This window comes from Xyrauchen texanus, chromosome 29 (genome assembly GCF_025860055.1).
Source record: "Xyrauchen texanus isolate HMW12.3.18 chromosome 29, RBS_HiC_50CHRs, whole genome shotgun sequence".
Taxonomy (NCBI): domain Eukaryota; kingdom Metazoa; phylum Chordata; class Actinopteri; order Cypriniformes; family Catostomidae; genus Xyrauchen; species Xyrauchen texanus.
Genome location: NC_068304.1, coordinates 33,731,849 through 33,753,949, shown reverse-complemented (window position 1 = coordinate 33,753,949; position 22,101 = coordinate 33,731,849). Strand labels below are relative to the sequence as shown.

The following is a 22,101-nucleotide window of genomic DNA, read 5'->3' as shown; positions in this document are numbered from 1 at the left end:
CTTAACTAATGTTAACAAGTTCAACTTTTGATTTTAAAAATGTATGATGAAATTAACATTAATAAATGCTGTAAATTTATTGTTCATATTTAGTTCATGTTAACTCATATTGATAACTAATGTTATTAAATGACACCTTATTGTAAAGTGCTACCAATGCAATTCACACACACACAAAATTATTTAATATGAATAATAATATAATGAATAACCTTTTTCAATTTTTGATTTCACTTACAATATTTCAATTTCTGATTTCACTTACAATATTTTTTCATTGGTTCAAAGTGTTGTAACTGTTTGAAGACAGTAAAATAGTAAATACATAAATAGATAAATAAAAGTCTCATTAAAAAAAAAATATTATTCCCTAAAAAAAAAAAAAGCAGTGAAACAATTTTTTTTTTTAAATATAATTAAAATTGTAAAACCTTTTGTCCACCAGATGTATATGTATGTATATATATATATATATATTATTAAGTTGTCAGTATTTAAATACCTTTTACTTGATGGTTACACAACTTGAAAACGTAATTAAATTATAATTATTTTTTATATATTAATCTATAAATGTTTGTTGTTGTTATTATTATTATTCTTTTACAATTTATAAAACACATATTTCTACTAACTTGATTTTTTTATGATTTGTAATTTTTATCACATTTATTTGATAATAATCCTTACATGTCAAGGACTATATCTTTTAGCAGAAGCATGGAACTAATTAATAAATTAATTATGACATTTTGTGTACTTAATATTTTTATTGGGTAGTAAAAATTTTATAAAAGCAACAAGGTATTCAAGGCAGAGCTATTTAAGGAATATCACAGAGGCAAGAGTGCTGTTATAATGAATATCAGGGTAGTGTGATTCACTTATAAGTAATTGCAGCCGAGCTGATATTAAGTACAACGTCGATATGCTTTCATATAGCAGTTCTATAAAAAGATACTTACGTTTAAGTCAAAATTTGGCCTGTTAGTTTATATATCCTTTCTATGTGTTTGATAAACACAGACAATCAGAGTGATACATGCAATGAAGTGCCCCTGTGCTGCCATCCAAAACATCAACAATCTTGGAAAGCCACTTGTCCAATAAAATCAGAGGACTGTAAGTAACTGTGCTACACACTGTGCCAAACAACGTCCTTTAGCTGTGACTATATTCACAATAGAGCACAGCCTCTTTTACCTTATTTCTCAAATATTACATTGAGTGGGCTATGAAGTAGAGTGCAGCAGAAGTAGAAAGTTTTTAAGATGGAAAATCATCTATTAGACTTTTTGTTGAGCATCAAGAAAATTTATGTTTCTATCTAATGGTTAATGTATTATTAGATAAATATATTTGACAATGTTCACATGAAGAGATGTGTATGTATATGCATGACTTAGTGGAATGAACAGCTTGTGTGTGTATGAGAGGAGACATGAGAGAATGTGTGAGTGTATGAGGAAGGGAAGTACTCGACACATTCCAGTGCTATGGCTAGTGAATGATGTGATTCTCTCTTTCTCACATGCAGGTGGTGTTTTTAGACCCTTACGCTGCTATAAGGGAGGAGGGTGATGGTGGACCATTAATTTGGCCCAGCTGTATTTCTGTCGTTGCTAATTGGTGCAAACGAGGGGAACTTGAGATTGGTAGGGCACGAAAACAAGCACCCCCATAACGGGACTGAGCTTGGGCCACTGAGCCACTCCCCTGTGCACCTCCCTGGTTAACACCAAACATTTACCTATATTGAATTTCTGTTATACAGTCTTTTTACACTGTCAACCCAAACTCCTACTTAATTTTCAATGTGTGTGAAACTTTCAGAATTTAATAAAATATTTTAACAAGCATTACATATTGTTACTTATTACAATATGTAAGTTATTGATAAAATTATCATTATCATCAGTTCATTTTCCTTGAAAAAAGTGGTTTTATACAGAATACTGCATTCATTTACACTTCTGTAATGACTATGTACAGGTGATAAACAATGTCATTTTCACACAAAGATACCAGAAAATGACTATTTTGACCATTTATATTCTTAGCAGATGATTTCTTACCAAAGGTAACTACAACAAAATGGACATCTACAGTAATATTTGATTAAGTTGCAATTGGCTATTTCATAGCTATTTAAGTGTAAGGTGATTCTACTTTTAAACAACAGTAAAGGAATGCAGAGGCAAGTGAAGATATAGTGATTTACATGCTAAATAATTGATTGACTCATTGGCACAACAATGAGTATTCATGGCATATGTGAGAGGCGGAGCTTGTGACACCAATATTTCCATTGTTTGCCTGGATTCACAGAGCTTGAGCATGGAAGAGAGGGTGTGTCTTACTTCAGCTGATAATTCAAGACAATGAGTCTGCACCTGCCTGTTATCAGTCTGTCATATTTTTATATTTGTGTTATGACTGATGGCCATTTTTCTTTGGATCAAACTCCACTCTTTTAGTTCAGACCCACTAACCTCAGTTTACTCTACAACACACTATCACTCAGATGAGCAAGATTTTATTACTTAAGGAAGTGTGGGGGACCTGGCTATTGGCCATGTTTGTTAAAAGATAGTAGAAACTGTGTTATGGCAATATAGAGAACAGCAGTGACGGCCCACTTTTTCAGCTAAAGTATTTTCCCCATTCATGTGTTTAACAAGTATATAAGACAAAATTTCAATAAAGAGTTTTAAGTCATGAACAAAACCAATCAGCTCGAAGATTAATTATAACATAACCAATGCTTCATGGGATACTTCATGGGAATGGGCAGTTTCTGTTGAGCTTTTTTGACAAGATTTATGTATCAATGGTAACATTGACTTCTTTGATTGGTGCATCTTTCTTCAGGATTATGGCTAATGTAGAGAAAATTCTTCTTTGGGCATTTGGCTAATACATCAACATGATCACACAGGAAATCGATGTGTTGCATCTGAAAGTTAATTTTCCCTAAAAATCAATCCCATTTGGTCAAATTACTGACAAACGGCATCCCCATCAGACATTTTTGTGTCAATTCAAGTGTGAACACATTTCCCTCCAGCGATACTGAGAGCGCGTTGCATGAGACACAGGTTCTGGTCCTGGGAGAACCAGAAAGTAATCACTCGTACACAAACAAAGAGTGAGCATGATTCAGTGATTGCATTTTCACTTTACAATTACAGTTTTACACCACTGACAGTTAGGTTTAAGGTTGGTGTTTGGTTTAGGAGGTTGAGTTAATAAAATATACATTCCTGTTAATGTAACAGGAGCCAGATGGTCCGCGATAGCAGTGCGGTTTGTGTAAACATCACTCCCCTGGCCTCAAGAGGTGCACTAGCGACTGATGTTCAACAACACTTTAAGCAGCGGCCACTGGGGGGGCATTGGTATGAATTTTGATGAACACAGACCGATTTCAGAAGCAGAACTTTCGACCTACTGTTGCCAGAGTTACAGTGTTATCAATAAGATTAAACACAACTTTTTTGTTGAAATTATGCTTGATTTGTGGCTTGTACAAAAGCATATATCATTGTTTGACAAGCTCTGAGCCTATGATTGGTCGGTCTCGAAATGTGTATATGTTTATATTCTATGGAGAAAATGAATAAAAAAATTCTGGTACCTTTCTGTGCGCTCTATTGAAAAAATAGAGTAGCAGTCCTAATACTAAGAATAATTAGATTTAGTGCTTAAAAATAATGTATTATATTGAATCTTTAAGTCTGGCTTTTGGAAGGGTGCTTATCTATCTCAGACAGCTTTTTTATTTTAAAAGAGTTTTTTGAGGACAAAGGTGAGGTTTGAGGGTTTGAGGGTTATGTGTTTGAATGCTATGGGAATGAATTCAGCAGGAATGTCCATGCACATCTGGGGTCATCATGTGGAGTACAGCTCAGGAAGAAAGTGTCAGTCTCGACTAGACCAAAAGACAACAGAGCATGACTTGACAGCCACTATCCATGGCATCGTAAATCACCAGAGCTTGGACACACACACACACACACAGACCTTTAGTATCTCCAAACGTCTTCTCTTCAACACTAAAGAGATGCTCAACCAGGAGTGTCAAGCATTTTTCTTGTTCTTTTTCCAGTGGCAGTGCTGGCTCCCAAGGCTAAATAAGACTTTTTAACTTAGCGTTTCTTAGTATATGTGTTAAATGTGTTAGTCTACAGGTGTAGTCTGAATTTAGTGAGCTTCGGGACACAGGTTCAAATGCAGATCTAATACACACACATAGATATATTGACCTATATATATATATATATATATATATATATATATATATATATATACAGACAGACAGACAGACAGACAGACAGACAGACAGACCGACCGACAGACAGACCGACAGACAGACACGACAGACAGACAGACAGATAGATAGATAGATAGATAGATAGATAGATAGATAGATAGATAGATAGATAGATAGATTGACCTAACACCCCCCAGCCCCCCAAACACACACAAAATAAATGTATTTAAGAGACTATCCCAAAAATATATGTTGTCTTTAGAAATAAATGGAATGGATTGTCTTTATAAAATACAACATTAAAATGTTCCTCCTCAAATAACTTGCAATTTTATGTTTCAACCACAGATGTCGATATAGAGCCCAGAAATCCTTAGTGTAACTTTTATAATAAAAGCAAAATTAACAACTGAACTTGGTAGCCAATATCATTTATTTTCCTTGAATGGAAAAGAGCAGCTTTCACATTTTGATAATAACTATTTTATAACTTAATTTATTTTACATGAGCTTCAAGCGATGTGTATGGATAGATTATGACTGAATTTTCTTTTTAATGCAAATGATCTGTGGAATCTGGTTTGGACTGACTAAATTTAGACATATAAATGGATCATTTCTGCCACACCATTTAGACTTATTTATAATTGTGCAAAAAAAAATGATCAAAAATACAAATGGGGAAAGTTTCCGTAAAAATCTACTTGACTGAACGCGATCCCTTTACTTTGAATAAACGTGATAATGTAGCATCGCAGCATGATACATTTTCTGGCGCACACACAAAGTCTTAAACACACACAAAGTCTGTAGTCTTAAAAAGGTAATTCACTCTGAACGAGAATATTTTATTAAAGCTATGTGAAGGATTCAAGCATACAAGCATCAATTTGAATAGCTATAATAAACTTAACTGCATTGACAAACTGCAATTGACTGCTGCTATGAGGCCTACACAGTGATGAGAACACATAGGCCTCTGTTTTGTTGACATAGTGAACAAGCCAAGATCAATCTGCCTCTCTCTGAAAGGAAAATTTAATCATGCTGTTCGGCTGCCGTTGTCTCTGTCTGGCCTAATCAGCAGCCATTTTACCTTCACCCAGAGCATGCCATAGAGCAAAGTCCAGCCTTTATCTATGTCTAACCTGCACACTATGAAATGCTCTCTGTGACACATGCTTGCTCTCTCTCTCGCTCTCTCTCTCTCTCTCTCTCTCCCTTTTCCTGCTCTTGTTTATGTTCTTTTTCTGGCTCTGTTTCTTCACTGAAATCTGTTGGAGTGACAGTTAAACTGTCCTTGAAAATAGTTTATGGGTTTAATTATGTATAAAAATAAATAATAAAAAACCCCCACTAAAAACATTATAATACTTTAGATCATAGAGAACTATATACTGCAAAAACAACACATTGGTCGATGCCTTACATAAATGAGTTTTTTTTAAGATGTAACTGTATAGTCAGAATAGCAAACATCTAAAAGCAAGTAAGGTAACAATTTAGATATGTGTCTTTTTCTAATTACCAGTGTTAGAAATATTATTGGTTTCCACTCAACAAGTACTACATAATATCTGTTTCCTTCTTGTTCATTGTTGCATGCAAGTCAACATAAATAGTTTTGGAATATGTGAAACCCAAGTAATGTACTTAAAAGTAATTAACCTCATTTCATTTCAGGAACTGTAATCGGATTACAATAATTTAAAATGTAATGGTTAACACTACTTTTGACTAAAAAGCAATTCGACGTTAGTAATAATAAATATATGTCAGTACAATCAGCTGCTTAAAATAATTACACATAATGGATTTATAGTTAATTAATTAATTAATTAATTAATTAAAATGCACAGCTACAGAAACATTCAAATAAAGTGTGACCGAATATAATTTTGATATCAACTCAAACTGAACATGTGTAATATGTTTATGGACCATTTATCAGTACAAATGACTCAAATGTCAGCATTAATAAAACGAAAAGGAAAAAAAGGAAAGTCTTAATCCATCTGCCCAGAGGCACACCTTAGATTACAAAAACCTGACATCCAAGTAATTGCCTGTGGCATGAACAGGGTGGTGCACTGTGAGGCCCTTCGGTGCGCTTCTTTAAAGAACACTAGGTAAAGTCAACAAAGCACACCCCTCCTACAGGATACAGTTAAGGATGCTCCTCTTGTCATTTGCATAGCACATCTTCTGGGAGAGCCAGGAACGTTTTTTTTATCTCTCTATTTTCCTTAATATTCTATTTCCTTCTCTCTGCTTCACTCTTTCTCGCTCCTACTTTATGAGTCACCATTCACTACCATTGCATTGGACAGAGAAAGAAAGGGTGAAATGGGAAGACAGAAATATAGAATTAACAAACAAGACAGAGCTAATCAGAAATGTGGATATGAAAGTGTATACACAGTTATGGTCTTTTAACAAATGTTTTTTATAAGGTCCTGATGTCATATCTGAAAGAACGGAAGTTATTACTCACCTACATGCTGTACAGTAAAAGTACCAACGTCATGAGTGTCATATATGTTTTTTCCACTATCAGTATGACACAGTAAATGGCACCTGTCGCACTTTAGGAACACTGGTGCTACTATTGTATAACTACTATTTGACGTGGACTATTGTATGAAGTGGTTCTGATATGGTTCATGATCAGGAAACGTTGTTTGGCTTGTCTCTTTGAATTTGATATTGCTTTTGGAACACAATAGGAGTTAGCCAGAATGTTAGGGTTAATGTTAGCCTCAGTCACCATTCACTTTATTAGTTTGGAGAAAAAAAGATATGATGAAAGTGAATAGCGACTGAGGCTAACATTAACCCTGACAACTCCTTTTGTGTTCCACAACAAAAAAGAAAGTCATACGGGTTTCAGGGCGAGTAAATGAAAATTTAGCATTTTTTAACTTTCCCATTAAAATTTAAACCGTCCATAGTGATGACCCGTTTAATTGGGTCATCACTTTGTACAGAAAAGGTAAGTTCCAGTTTAGTCATGATGGGAAGGGCAATCTGTTCCTAATTTACCATTGTGTCACCCTGGAAACCGTATCAGTTCATTATTGGCTATCTTATCAGGTTAGTGCCCCAACAGCAAGGTCCCTTTGTGTTTCTCATGAAGAAATAGCTACTATAGATTCAACCAGGAGACCCAGGGCAGAGTCTACTTTACCTTCTCTCTTGTTCTCTAGCTGTGTCTATTTTATACTTCCCTCACTTTTGCATGCAATCTGCTCTGCCTTTGAAAAAGCTCTAGAGCGATGTGACAAGAGAGAATGGTTTCACAGCCCTCCGTGATAAAGCAATGAACACAGCTGAACCACAGCTTGAGAGAAAGAGGGAAAGAGAAAAAGTAACAGGGTGGAATATTTCACACAAAAATCGAAATAACACAATAAAATGCTTTTCTGACAATTATTACAAAAACGTCTTTGGTCTCTTTAGGTATATATGATCTAGTTATTCATTATGGCCGGATGCTCTTGGGTCTATAAACGATGACTGCATTATTATCCTGACAGATGGAACATGTCTACAAGGTGGTTGTTATTGCTCTGCTCATTTTACTGTCCGTTATACACTATTATTGATTTGTGAATTAAAGGGAGACCAGGGCTAGTTGTCACACAAGTTACAAGGACTGTATCTCAGTTATTATAAGGTTTTGAGGATGTTAGTTTCAAACACTTAAATAGTTTCAAACTTTAAATTACAATAGTTTTAAGAATTCTATGTGCCAAACTAAAATTCAATTTTCAGCACATTTTGTAACAGCTGTCAGGTAAACACATTAAACCACACTGGCATCAAGAAAGAATCAACTTTAAGTAGATTTTCACTAAAAGGTTGAACTGGGTTCTCAAAACAAGTGTTTTTTTTAAATATCAAGTTGGGGAAAGTTGTCACATTTTTGTTCAGGCAAGTTGTCAAATATGTTTTGTATGTTATAATTGTAAGTTTATTTAATTACTTCTTTTTTTTTTCATCTATTTTGGCCCAAACAAGAGACATTTCTAAATTTTTGCTGTTTTATTAATTGTTTTTCTGTTTAAATTTAGCTGAAAAGCCTATACTAGGGTGTCTAATGCAGGGTTATATTGTGACAACTTACCCCAGATAGACAACATGCCCAAGACTTTAAGGTATGTGCTTATACAGAAACTGACTTTCAACAGTGAACCTAGAAATATCAGAGTAAAAAGTGTGAAAACTAGCCCCAGTTTTACTTATTTTATTTAGGAATGTATATTGGGTAAACTCAAAGTGGCCCATTTTACCCTATTACTCAAATGTACCCTAATCTTAAACTTTAGACTCAACTTGCTCTCAGTTTTCATACTAAATCTAAACTAATTCAAATCTGATCACAAATCAGCTAAATTATGTCCAGATACTACAATTCTGCGTTATTCTCCAGCTCAGATCCCTGCTCAGTGATGAACAGGGCACACTTAATGCTTATTACTGTGTCCTGTTCAAATGCTCTGTAAATGTCTAAGAGTCGGCACTTAATCTATTCTAAGGATCATTGCTGTTTGAAGACTGGGTAGACTGATTGTGTTTGAGTTGGAATGTTTCTGTCATTTCCGAGTTAGATTTTTCAGTACATAATTTGTTTGAAAATTACTTAAATGAAGTTTGTTGGATTAATAAGCCTAATATTAAAATCTTTACTGTCTGTTATATTTAAGGAAAATGTAATACATAATTAAAGGACTCCAAAGCATATCTCAGATTTCTTTTTTTGTTTAATATGAAAAGAACATAAAAACATTAAGAACATACCATAAACCAGTCAACCACATATAGCAACATATATAGATATATATTAAGACACTTATCTTCTAAGCCCAACAGACAAAAAGCTGGGTTTAAATAAACATAGTCTTTTAAAACTAAACAGTACAAGAACATATTCTGACCTACTTTCTTACAAAATTCAAATAATTTGTTTATGACATGATGGCTTGACAAGAAGTTTTTAATTAAAGCTGGCTTAAAATTTAGGAAGGAGGAGAAAGAGACCTCACAACAACACATCATGGCAATTTCATCAGGGTTTGCATAATTTTCTGATAAAAAGGTAGTTACAAAGCATTGCTGTAACAAAACGATCTCACAACTCCCCAGTAGTGAAGAACAGAGAGGCACTAGTGCAAAGTATTGTATGGATGTGGCCCTTAGTGCATTGTCTGCTGATCTTTAGTAACAGCTACAGCTGAGCTTTGCAGACTTGGTGGCACCTGGAATAACAGTGGAACTGATGCATACTGAAAGCATTTGACATCTTTTTCATGAATATTATTGCCTGCATTCTAGAAGAAAAAAAATATTGTTTGGTTTACCACAGTTTTATTTTTCTCCTTCAAACTTTTATCTTTTATATACTAAACAAAGATATATTTACTGAAGCACAGAATATACAAAATAACTTCATTCATGGCCAAATGTAAAAAAGTAATTTCTTCAGCTTCTTTAAGAGACAAGAATGGTACATACTCTCCTTAGGGAAAAAGTGTGCGCTGTGTTAGTGCAATTAAACTGACATGTGTTACGCTGTAACACAAGACACAAGAATTTCCCTGTAACACCTGCTCACAGCAGTAACCGGAACTCAAACATTTTTGCATTCTATGTCCTCTCATAATTGTTTAATGTAACTTCACAACACAATTTCATAAAAGATATATTAAATTCTTCCCTTCATAAATAAATGCATGACTCCTGCTCCCCCAAACATTTGCAAACAGTATATACACATGGCATCATTTGAATACATCTTCTGGGTTACATCCAAAACCCAAGGTTTAGTCCCTGAATATATGAATTCAGCAAATTCAGAAAAAAAAGTATTACTCAACTGGTTCTGGGGAAAGAAAAAAAAATGATTTTTTTTTTTTTTTTTTTTTAAGCTTGATGTTGTGAAGATGTAAGAATCCTGTCTAAATAGAGAGCCATTAAGAGTCTGTAGAGTTCAAATAGCTTGATTTGTTTTGACACATTATGATGCATTGAGGACAGACCTGCTGTAGAGGGTCTGGTAGTAGGCACCAGAGTCAATGGCAGATGGGCCTGTACTGTCGTAGATCTGTTTAGAGGCCACAGGAGAAGATGTTGTGTAGCTGTTGTAAGCCATCACCTGGTCCTGGTAGGACTTGAAGTCCATCTTCTGTTCATTGGACATGAGATTTGTGATGGAGAATGGATGGTTGAAATTGTAGTGGGGGTCCATGGACTTTAGTGGGTCGTTCTGCAGATCCAGATGTTGCATGGGGCTGGCCAGCAGATGGGGGCTTCCACCCATACCCTGAGAGTGCAGGTGAGAGCTAGAAGGGGCCATAGAAGAGGACACTGAAGACTGAATGGGCACTGGTGAACTGTGTGAAAGGCTGGATGGCTGAGATGGGCAATCCAGCTGCACCAGGCTCCTCTGCTGCTCATCCGAGGCTGATCCAGGATGGGAGCTGTCAGAATGGGCCGAGTCTGCACCCTCTGAGCTTGTGGCAGGGCTGTGCACTTCCTGCATTCCCTCCCCTCCGTGCCCACCCTTGGCACTGCCACCCTCCTGAGACTTTGCTGTGCTCTTCTTTCCCAATTTTTCCTCGATCTTGAAGCGCTTTTGGCGACGCAGGTAGCAACCATTCTCAAACATGTTTCCTGAATTGGGATGCAGTGCCCAGTAGGAGCCCTTGCCAGGCTTGTCGGGCGAACGTGCCACTTTGACGAAGCAATCGTTGAAAGACAGAGAGTGACGGATGGAGTTCTGCCAGCGCTGCTGGTTCTCGCGGTAGTATGGGAACAGATCCATGATCCACTGGTAGATTTCGTTGAGTGTTAGCATCTTACTGTTGCACTGCTGAATAGCCATGGTAATGAGGGATATGTAGGAGTATGGTGGCTTTGCGTGGGTCAGAGACCGACGGTAGGGCTTTGGCACCTCCTTAGTCCGGTTTAGGGAGGTAGGAGAGGGGTAGCTGATCTGGGACATAGGCTGACCCATGCTCTGGTAATGGGAGAGGGGACCCAGGGAGGAGGCAGAAGAGCCCAGTTGGGTCAGAGAACTGGGGTTCAAAGAGGAGCCTACTGGGGACAGGCTCATGTGGTTGGGGCCTCCACCCATGCTGGTCAATGGGGTGCTATTGAGACATGCACCGGGGTAGCCCATATTCATGCTGGTTGTGGAACAGGCCGAGTTCAGATTTATGTAGCTGTTCAAGCTGCTCATTGAGTTCATGGCGCTCTGAGATGAGTACATCTAAAAGAAAATAACAGAGGAAATGAATGTTTCCCCTCAAATTCATTATCAGCTACAATTTTGTAACTATAAAACAAAATCCTACAGTATGTAAACACACATGCAAATAGGAAAATGTGACGTTGTTCCACCTGGGACTTCTCAATTTTAAATTAACTTATATATATATGATACATATTTAACTTGGTGGCTAATTTTTTTTTTATATACAAAAGTCTATATACAATTTACGCTTATTTTTATTCTAAATAAGTTTCATGGGTATTGCTATAGATATAAAGGCTCAGCGTTTTCTTGAAATATTTTGTATTGTTTCTTTTCATTTCGTTTTTAAATAAAAAACAATTTATCAGTTAAAATTGCATCACGGGTCTCTGTGAGGAAAACTGTTCAGTAAACTTTGAACATAATAGAATCCCACAAATCTGAAATCAAACGAAAATAATTAAATAATAAAAAAGGCGTAGGCCGAAAAACATTTTCGTGGTAAACTTGCCATGACAAAAGAAGGATACAAAGCAATGGCTCATTTTAGATATAAATTCGCAAATGCGGAACGAGGTAAATGAGAAATGAGTTTTTATGATTTAGGTGTTTTACAGACAAATTGAAAAAGAGACAAGAGATAGTGGCCTACTGGACCTCTTATCAACGTGACTTATTAACGTGTAATATGTGTGGAAGAGACTGTAGCGTGGAATTAAAAACTGAATTCCCTATTAATTATGTTCATATAAAATAATGGTAGTATGTGGATGTATTGCATCTTAGTTTTAGTATTTAAAGCTAAGAGGCATTTAACATTTAAAGGTTATTTTAAATGACTAATATTTTACTCTTTTTTTTATTTTAAAACTTTTTTTTCTAATGTACAGAACGTACAGAATTTCTATCTATCTATCTATCTATCTATCTATCTATCTATCTATCTATCTATCTATCTATCTATCTATCTATCTATCTATCTATAGCCTACCTCCACAATATTGAAGACTTTTCCAAACGTACCTCATTTGCCTCGCTGTAGAAAGCATTCCATTCAGGAATTTCATGAGATTCCATCTTCACAGAGCTCAACATCCCCGAATAAAGTTGTACCTCGAAAGAAACGGGACAGTGACAGGAGAGTAAACCGTGGTAAATGTCCCCTCTTTGGGGGGTTTAATTAAAAAATAAAACAATGTTCCACAAGACGACAAACTTTATAATTCCGAAACCACAGAATCCACGTAATTCAACAGCATGAACTGTAATAAAAAGTTTTAGAATGTTCTTCTCTTGGTTTTAAAGGATTCTCTGTTCTTCAGTCCCGTGGATCAATTTGTTGTTTTCTCATGATTAATTAGTTCACTCAGTTTTGGTGAGGCAGGAGCGGTGGGTCCTAAACATTTTCAATGTATCCTGAAAAAGCCCAAACTGAAGCTGCAGCGGAGACGTGGCCCGTGATATGACTGTGTCAGGTCGCTATGGGTAAGTACAGTAAGAAAGTCTAACCTCCAGGCTTTAAAACGCACGCAGGTAAGGGACCGCCCCAAGAGGCCATTTGAATAGTGTCCCGGGACTCAGGAAGAGATCCCGAACGGTCTCTCTTGCCCCCTGCTGCTTAACATGCATAACAGACAGACAGACAGAAAGCCAGACAAACAGCTAACTAGCTATATAGCTAGATAGATAGCTAGATAGATAGCTAGATAGATAGCTAGCTAGATAGATAGATAGATAGATAGATAGATAGATAGATAGATAGATAGATAGATAGATAGATAGATAGATAGATAGATAGATGCTTTTATTCTTGAGTCATCAGTCAGTCATTTGATGGTTGGCTCTGTCATTAGTGATGTGCTCAGGGCGGTATAAGCTCATCAAGGTTTAAATGCATCACGAGCTGTGGGAGTTCCACATCAGCAATGTGAGGTGCCAGTTTCAAAAGTTGTTAAATTCCCTCGGCTATCACTTTCACGTCGGCCACAGTAGGCCAAACGAAGGACGGTGATTAATTCCAGCCATTTAAAAATTAAGATCTCACATGCCGTCTTTTCACAAACCACAGATCTTGGACATTTTTCGTTCCTAAAGCAATTAAACAAATAACCGAATCAAAACTTGATTGTTATTATACATTTAGTAATTCAGAAAATATAAGCAAATTATGAAAAACTGCCTTGATCTGAAGAGCTTTTTTTTTTTTCAAAGTAGGCACATTTTATTTTTTTGTATAAACCGCTTTTATTTGCGAGTTAAAAAGTTAACAAGTTAACACTACATGACGACTGTACACATTGCCTGACTTGAAATGACCCGTGGAAAAGGACCACCGATGCACGACTTACGTCCGAGAATACACATCTCGTTGTTAGACGCAGACAGGAACATCAGAATGTCAATGCATTTCCTAATGGCTAATGAATGGAGATGTAATTGGCCAATTGGCGGGGGGTCGACAGGATTAGTCTCTAGAGAAGAGAAGACAGCTGACCACCAAAATGTGACTTTAAAAGCCTACACACCCCAAAAAAGTTATAAATGAAACAATAAATGTGGTATTTTAAATAATTTTCAATAAAAACGATCAATTATTTTTCTTTATCATATCTTATATCAGATCCGCCTCAGACTGTTAAACCATTAACATCACTTTGCAAAGGGATCCCTCAAGACTTAATGGGCGATTAACAAAAGGTTAAGGACTACAATCATTAAAATGAAAGCAACTGTTCCTTTCATGCAAGACAAGAAAATGTTGGTTGAAAAATTGAAGACCCGTGGCACGGTTTATTCATCTTTTCTGCCTTACTTTCTCTTTATTCCTTCACTGTCATAAAATGGTGTATTGGCGAACACGCATGCGATCATCCTCCTGCTGTCTCAGGGCTTTTCATTCCAGTGTAGAGGCGCATCGTTCATTAACACCTCTATAATTGGATAACAATAAGTCTTAATGGGTGACGCTAATGGAGGAAGCAGAATATTAGAAACGTGTTTTAGGGTTTTAGTCATTCAGTATGATGGGGTCAGTTCCTAATAGCCTGAAAATACAGAGAATTGAGAGAATACGAGAATGGAAACCTACAAATAACTAAAGGTTTATAGAATAGGATTTCTCCATTTTGAATGTCTGAAAACATAACTTTTGGGCAAAACTCAATATTATCTCATAATGATGAGAATGCCATTTTATTTCATATATATATATATATATATATATACACACACACAAACAGGGTTGGGAGGGTTACTTTTTAAATGTATTCCACTACAGATTACAAATACATGCTGTAAATTGTAATCAGTAACGTATTCTAAATACTTTGGATTACTTCTTCAGCACTGTTAGATTTTTTTCAATTGTTTTGACTCTAAAAACTCAACAAAATACACGTTAAAATACATTAACTGAAAAACCAAAATATCTTATGCAGTGTTGTTTCTAAACAAGATAAATCAAATTGATCTTGTTTTAAGGATTTTTAGATATATTTATAGGACAGATATTATTAACAAGAATACGAATTTTTCCAAACTTCAAACTTACTTCTCTGTCTGCTCGAATGTAACACATCATAAGAAAGTGTTTCACCGATGTTCAAATGCACTTTGGATCGCATCATATGTATAAATGTTTTCCATCTCAAAAAGACTAAATATTAAATTAAACAAATGACAATAAAATGCAAAGTAATCTCTTCAGTAATCAAAATACATTTTGAATGTAACTGTATTCTAATGACCAATTATTCAAATGGTAACTGTAGTGGAAAACAGTTAATTATATTTTGTATTTTAAATATGTAATCCCGTTACATGTATTCAGTTACTCCCCAACCCTGTGTGTATATATGCACTACCGGGCAAAAGTTTAGGGTCACTTATTCTTTATTTAAGTTTTTTTGATCACATTTTAGAATATTTGTAAAGTAATTTAAACTATATAATTACAGCAATGGAACTGGAAATTATGTTGTGACAATAAAAATCCAAAATGAATAAAAACGGTGTTATATTTTAGCATCTTCAAAGTAGTCACCCTTTGCCTAGAAAGTTAATTTAGGGACTTGGTAATATTGCTGGAATATTTAACAGTTTAATGTAACATAATCAACAGTTTTCCTCTCTCAGTGTCAATATGTTGGTAGAATATTACCACCTGCTGGACAAATGTTATCACAGCAAAGAGGCACCCTGTCGAAAAATGACCAGATTTCACCAATTCATAGATGTTTCTTCCTTCTTGCAAATGAAAAGTTCCTCTTGCTGTAAGTCACAGATATAATTACAGTCACATAGTTTAACTGTTACCTAAATGTAAAATATCATGCATGATTTGCAACACAGTGCTGTCAATTACAGACCTAAATTGTGAGGCTTGAAATCATGTCCTTTCCCTACACGAACATAGCAGATAAGCAGAGAGTAAGAAAGCAAACATTCTCTAACCTTGAACAGTTTTGGAATATCCAACAGATATAAAAACAACTCAATAAGGCCAAGTCCAAAGCAGTTTCCTCCCATTATTGGGTCATGCAATTCCAATGCCGTTCTGTGTATAGTCTTCTACTTAAACTACACTGTAAAAATGTTTGACCAGTTAACCTAAAATGTACTTTAAGTGGTAAAAATCTAATTCAGCTGATGTTATTTACGTAAACAAACCTGATGAATAATGAATTACACTCAAAAATTGTAATTCCAAGGGTCAGATCAGTCAGCTCTATAACGTTACGTTCACTTTTAACAGTGTAAACAACCAGTACTGAGTTAATAAGAAAAGACATACCCAAAGGTTGAGATCCAGGAACAAAAAAATAACTTTTTATTTATTTATTATATCATGGTGCAATATTTACACCCTGGATCTGATTTTTAGGGATACTTTTATGTAAAATACTTCATTTTATCCATTTATATAAAATCCAAATATATTCAGTAAGGGTGTTACTCATAAATTTAAATCAGCATCAACTAATTTTTTTGTTGTTGTTGATAAAATGTATTAGGTGTAGAATTAAATATTAGAAAACATATCAGATGTTGAAAACAAAAGAAGAGGGACATCATTAAAGGGAATTTCTTTTTGCCCCTACATTTTGAATTTCGGGGGCATTTTTGTCAATTTTAGTGGCATTCCCCATTAATTTCTAAGTCTGTTGAGATCATATCAGAGAAAGAACAGAGTTTATTAAACTATAAGACTGTCTAGGATAAAAATAAAGGAATAGTAGAAGTAGTAGTAGTTCTAGTAGTTCACAACCTAAAAAATTTATTTTTGATATTTGTTTTTTTTTTTTTACAAACAACTTAAAATCATTGGCAAATGATGCATTATTTATAAATTATGCAACATTATAAATTAAATACATGTAATTTATGATATTTATATAACTGATTAATTCAAAACAGCTAAAACACTTCAATCTTAGCCTTAAAGGAAAATTCCAGGTTCAATACAAGTTAAGCTCAACTGACAGCATGTGTGTCATAATGCTAATAACCACTAAATTAATTTCAACTCATACCTCCTTTTCTTTAAAAAAAGCAAAAATCTGGGTTACAGTGAGGGATTTACAATGGAAGTGAATGGGGCCAATCCGTAAACATTAAAATACTCAAGTTTCAAAAGTATAGCCACAGGACTTAAATATTATGCATGTGTGATACATTCATTTACTAACCTTTGTAATGTTATATCCAATTTTTCAACTTTGTTGCCATAACGACACAACAATATAAACCCTAAAATACAAAAATGCCAGTAAAAATGACAAATTTAAACAAGTATTATTTAAGCTCAAATAATACAAGTTTTAACAGAAGAATTCATGTGCTTTTTATAAAATTTAACATTTAAACCCTGTACAAATTGGCCATTCTGGGTGCCTCACTCGAATCTCAATTTGTGCTTATTTGTTTTTTAAAAGGAGGGATTTCAAAATTAATTTCTGTCGTAATTAGTATTATGCCATAAATGCTGTTTGGTTCAGCTTAACTTGTTGAACCTGGAACATTCCTTTAAAAATACTAACCAACCAACAAACCAGTTAACATCAGCAGGATCTAAGTTTAGCATGTTAGCAAACATTGTTTGAATTCATAGAATCAGTCACAATAATCCATAGAATTAGTGAACAGCTAAAAAAACAGCAGTGGTTTCTTGAAGTTTGTGAAAAGTCAATGTTTTAATTTAAATACAATTTGAGCTGTAACGTAAAGCCGATTAAACAAGGTCTTATGGAACAGTACGTTGTGCATTTATATTCTTAGTCAAATATATTTTTCAACATCGTAAACAAGGCTGAAAACATGTCAAAACAATATAGGGAACCCTACCTACAGTAGCCTCAAAGCAATTTGGAAACTTAAGCCAAACGTTAAAAGGTTTAGCATCATTTGTACGCAGAATCCATGGGTTTTGTTATTTGCATTATAATTTTTATGCAATTAAGTTCAACATTTTTTAAGTGTGGCTTAATTGTCTAAATAATTTTCTGGGGCCACTGTACATCAGGACTGCATTTCTAATAGATGCAGGATTCTCCTTTTAAAGTGTAAATTACATCTTTCACACAAAGAGATGGGAAAAATTCTGGACCATATACTTGTAAAAACCAAATAGCTCTGTTCTCATAACATTAAACTAGTCTTCGCCTGCAAGAATTTAAAAGCCAATGGGTTACAATACAAAATATAGTGATCTGCTTACTTGTAATAAAAAAATCTATTTTGTGTCCACCCACAGATGTTTAAATAGAAGTTCCCAATGTAAAACATTCCCCATATCTGTCATTTTTATTTGATGAAAGCCACAAAACATTTTCTTACCACAAAAATATATATGTTATAGCATAATATGATACAACAAGATCTCAGCATGTCTATCTTTGGTTTTCTATTCATTCAAAGACTTAGTGGTACATAAAGCAGTACGGTATCAAATCTAGAGATTGCACATCTATTACCATTTAAAGGGAGAGTTTTGTACAATCTACACAAGAGTAAAAACATACAGATATTTATTGTACATGCTGGATCGAGAAGCGATTGTAAGGAAGGACTTTTAGCACTTAGTAATATTCCTGGACTATTTAACCGTTTAATGCAGCATAGACAACAGTAAAACAAGAGTGAGCCTGTATAGGTCATAGTCGGTACAGTTTTTGTGATTGTGAAGGAAGCCTTCCCAAAGAAGGCCTCCTTTGTACAATCTGCATCTGTCTGGTGGTATCATTCTGGGAAATCATTGTTCACTCCATTGTATCTTTGAAATGTGTTTTTCAATATCCCTCAGAGTAAATACAACAGGGAACTTGAACCTGCTTTCAGGACTGGACATTCTTAAAGCGCTGTAGAACGCGCTAAATGGGGCAACAAATCTGAGTGACCGAAGTAAGTGCAGGAGGGTTTAACTACATGGCATCTCTAAAGAGAAAAATTGCTGCATTCTCCTTTGTCTCGGTCAAAGGAGGGAAGGTGAAGGAAGAAAAGAGGGAATAAGGGGAAAGGTGCCTGGATAGATGGAGGAAGAGGACCTGCCAACCGGCAGTCGTCTCTTCAGTGCTGTGGGCCATGTGGTCACGGCGGTCATCTTTAGGGCTCAGGATTACAGCTCCCTCTGAATGAGGTTTTAGTTCTGTTAAGGCAATAATAAACAGATTAAATATATTAACATTTTTCTGTTATTATAAATAGATATTTGATCAAATATGATGTACATCTCAGCAATAGAGTGTAGCGTGAACTAGTGGCATCCCACATTTCAGCTGTCTTAGTTCTGGAAGTATTTTTCCCATTTATTTAAACCATAGATAAAACCAACCAGCCCCAAAGTGAATAACACCACTACAAACATTGAAGCAAAAAATGTAAATCGGACCAAAGATAAAAGGTACTAAACTGTGAACAAACGGTTTTTAATATGGGTATGAACTACAATTCCATGAGGGGTTGCAATGATGAAATCAACTTAAAAACAATGGAAACATATAAAACCATTGATTTGAATTGTTCAATATTAGCACAGAGAAATATATTTCAAGTTTATTGTGAAATATTCTGATATATGCAAATATACAAGTAGTTAAAGAGTGTAGGGAGACTTGATTGTGTCACTTGTAGCGCATCACTGAAGGGGTCGGCTCATTTGACGTGCTTTGTTTGATGCAATTCTCTGATCAGTGCATCTTTTCCCTTTAGGATCATGGGTAGTGTAGATCTTTACCAGAATTGGCACTATTAGACAAACTTTGAAAATAAATAAATATAATTTTTTTTGCTGATGGCTTCAATAGAAGCATATACAACTGATTAACAACTCACGTTAGGTCTGTTTTTAATGGTTTCCCCATGGAAAGTATGAATGGGATTTTCACTTCCGTAACCCGACTGTTTCACTCTATTACTGATATTATAACATTAAATTATACTTGTTACATACACATTAAGCATTAATCAAACCTGCTGAAAGCTGTTAGGGGTCTCTCTCCTTCTTCACCTTCACATCTCCAGCCAGGATGGTGGAGATCTCTCCTTGCATGAAGGCCCAGGGTACATTAGAGCCCACAAGAGGGCACTTCTCCCCACTGGGGCAGTAAACCTCACTCCCCGAGCCCTGTCTGCGGATGAAGTCCCGGGTGCAAGGGAAACAAAATTTGTGCCCGGGGACTGATGGACACTGGACGAAGTGCGTGTCTTCCAGGCGCTCATGGCAGATAGTACAGCACAGCGGTGCGCCACCTCCACCGGCACCTCCTGAGGCTTCACCTCCAGTAACGGCCCCCTGGTCACCCCCGCCAGCGAGGGGCATGGTGACAGTTGTGGCTGGCCCTCCTGCGCTGCTTCCAGCTGAGGGTTCTCCATTGCGTGACGCCAGGCGTCGCGGACCGGAGGGTGAAGGACTGGTGCTGTTCTGACGCCCTACGTTGGCAGCGTGAGCACCACTGCTGCCAGGGCCATCTTTCAGGGACTGGGTGGCTGTGCCAACATTGTCTGCCACACCCATGAGTGCTATGATCGGTGAGGGGTCACTACTGTGGGCCCCCATCCCCTCCTGGAGAACTGGAGGCTGACCAGCAATAGTTAGTGAGGTGGCTGGCATGTGACCAGGGATGCCATGATATGCACCTAGCTGCCAGTGCTGGCGCATTTCCTCTGAGGTCATCCTCTCTGCGCCGTCCGGCTCGGGTGAGGCTTTACGTCTGCGTCCTCTGGACTGTGTGGGACGGCCTATATTACAGAAAGCGGTGGGCAGCATGGAGTAGCTGGCATCCAGGTAAGGCTGTGGGAGGGATTCAGGGGTGGGTGCGTCTTTGAACACTCGCACTGCATCGCTGAGAAGCTCAGAGAGGAGACGCCAGTCACCGGTGCCGTGTCTTTTCTCATACTCCACATATTTGTAGCCTGAGTTAATGACCTTGCCGGTATCTTTCTGAGAGTCATGGAACATCTGCTTGACTAAAGCTAATACACTGGAGAACACGTTGCCAGATCCACAGGGGTATTCTACAAATACTTTCAGCTCAAACTCAACCACCAGCTTGGCATCGAAGGCAAAAACTCTTCCCACCAGGCCGTGGTCCTTCTTAAAGCGAACATTAAATGGGGTGCAACCAGAAAGGGTGTGCAAGGCTTCACGCACAGCTTTGGGGCGTCCCACCCAGTCGTCTGCACGGTTCCTCACGCTTTCAGAGAGCTCGGTGAGGACTTCTGTGTTCCTCTGCTTCTCTTTCATCTCCTTTTCAAACTCAGGGCTCATGAAAGATGCCACACCCACACTCATCCCCATGCTCATGGCCTGTCTTTTACTGATCTCATTCAACATTGGAGCAGAAATGGTCAAAGGACCACTACCGGCTCTGGTGTTTAGGCCGGGCATTGCCGTCAGCAGGCCATGAGGGGCTCCAACGAGCCCCTGTGCCATTAAATTAGGTGGCACAGGCCCTACCAAAGCCCTTCTGGCATTAGGACTTTGCCTACTAACCTCAGGTGGACCACCATCTTCCAGTCTAGGCAGGCCATTTGGCAGCCGGGCAGACATATACTCTCCTCTTCCCCTCTCATATCGCTCGGAGGGCGGTCTGCCGGACTCCATTGGACCCTCCTTACCACCGTGTTTGCCACCAGGCTGTGGACCCGGAGATCTGCCGTCCTGCATAACATGTGTTCGCTTCAGCTGTCGCGCTGCGTCAATGAGCAGCTCTATTCTGTCCGCTCCCTCGTAGTTCACGCACCCTCTGCACACCGCCTCGCTGAAGTCCCAGATCATGGCCCACGGCATCTTAGGCAAGTCGCAAAGGTAGCACCATTGCCGCCTGGAAGATGCCTGCGAGGAAGCGGACATATTTAATAGGCCCTCGCGATCTTGCGTTCTCAAATCCACCCTGATTTTCTCTTAAAGCCAGCCTCCGAGCGTTTATGAGCGACTATTTCCTCGTTACGGGCGAATATATACAACTCCGCTTGACTTTGTGTCATTCAGAATCGACTTGTTTGATGTTTCTGCCAAATCGTCTGGGCCGCAGCTTCTCCTGGAAGACGTTCCGAAAGTTACACAACTCTGAACCGT

General features: G+C 37.0%; 2 protein-coding genes across 2 annotated transcripts; both read right to left on the bottom strand.

The window, feature by feature from the left end:
* Nucleotides 1-9,037: 9,037 nt before the first annotated feature.
* Nucleotides 9,038-13,208, bottom strand: LOC127623119 (forkhead box protein A1-like). The gene is made up of 2 exons (XM_052097379.1): nucleotides 12,552-13,208; nucleotides 9,038-11,543 (listed from the first exon to the last, which is right to left on the bottom strand). The coding sequence occupies exons 1-2, from the start codon at nucleotides 12,621-12,623 to the stop codon at nucleotides 10,290-10,292; spliced, it is 1,326 nt and encodes a 441-aa protein (XP_051953339.1). The 5' UTR covers nucleotides 12,624-13,208; the 3' UTR covers nucleotides 9,038-10,289.
* Nucleotides 13,209-16,815: 3,607 nt separating this feature from the next.
* LOC127623196 (interferon regulatory factor 2-binding protein 1) lies at nucleotides 16,816-22,082 on the bottom strand. The gene is made up of 2 exons (XM_052097517.1): nucleotides 19,995-22,082; nucleotides 16,816-19,170 (listed from the first exon to the last, which is right to left on the bottom strand). The coding sequence occupies exon 1, from the start codon at nucleotides 21,874-21,876 to the stop codon at nucleotides 20,008-20,010; it is 1,869 nt and encodes a 622-aa protein (XP_051953477.1). The 5' UTR covers nucleotides 21,877-22,082; the 3' UTR covers nucleotides 16,816-19,170; nucleotides 19,995-20,007.
* Nucleotides 22,083-22,101: the final 19 nt, after the last annotated feature.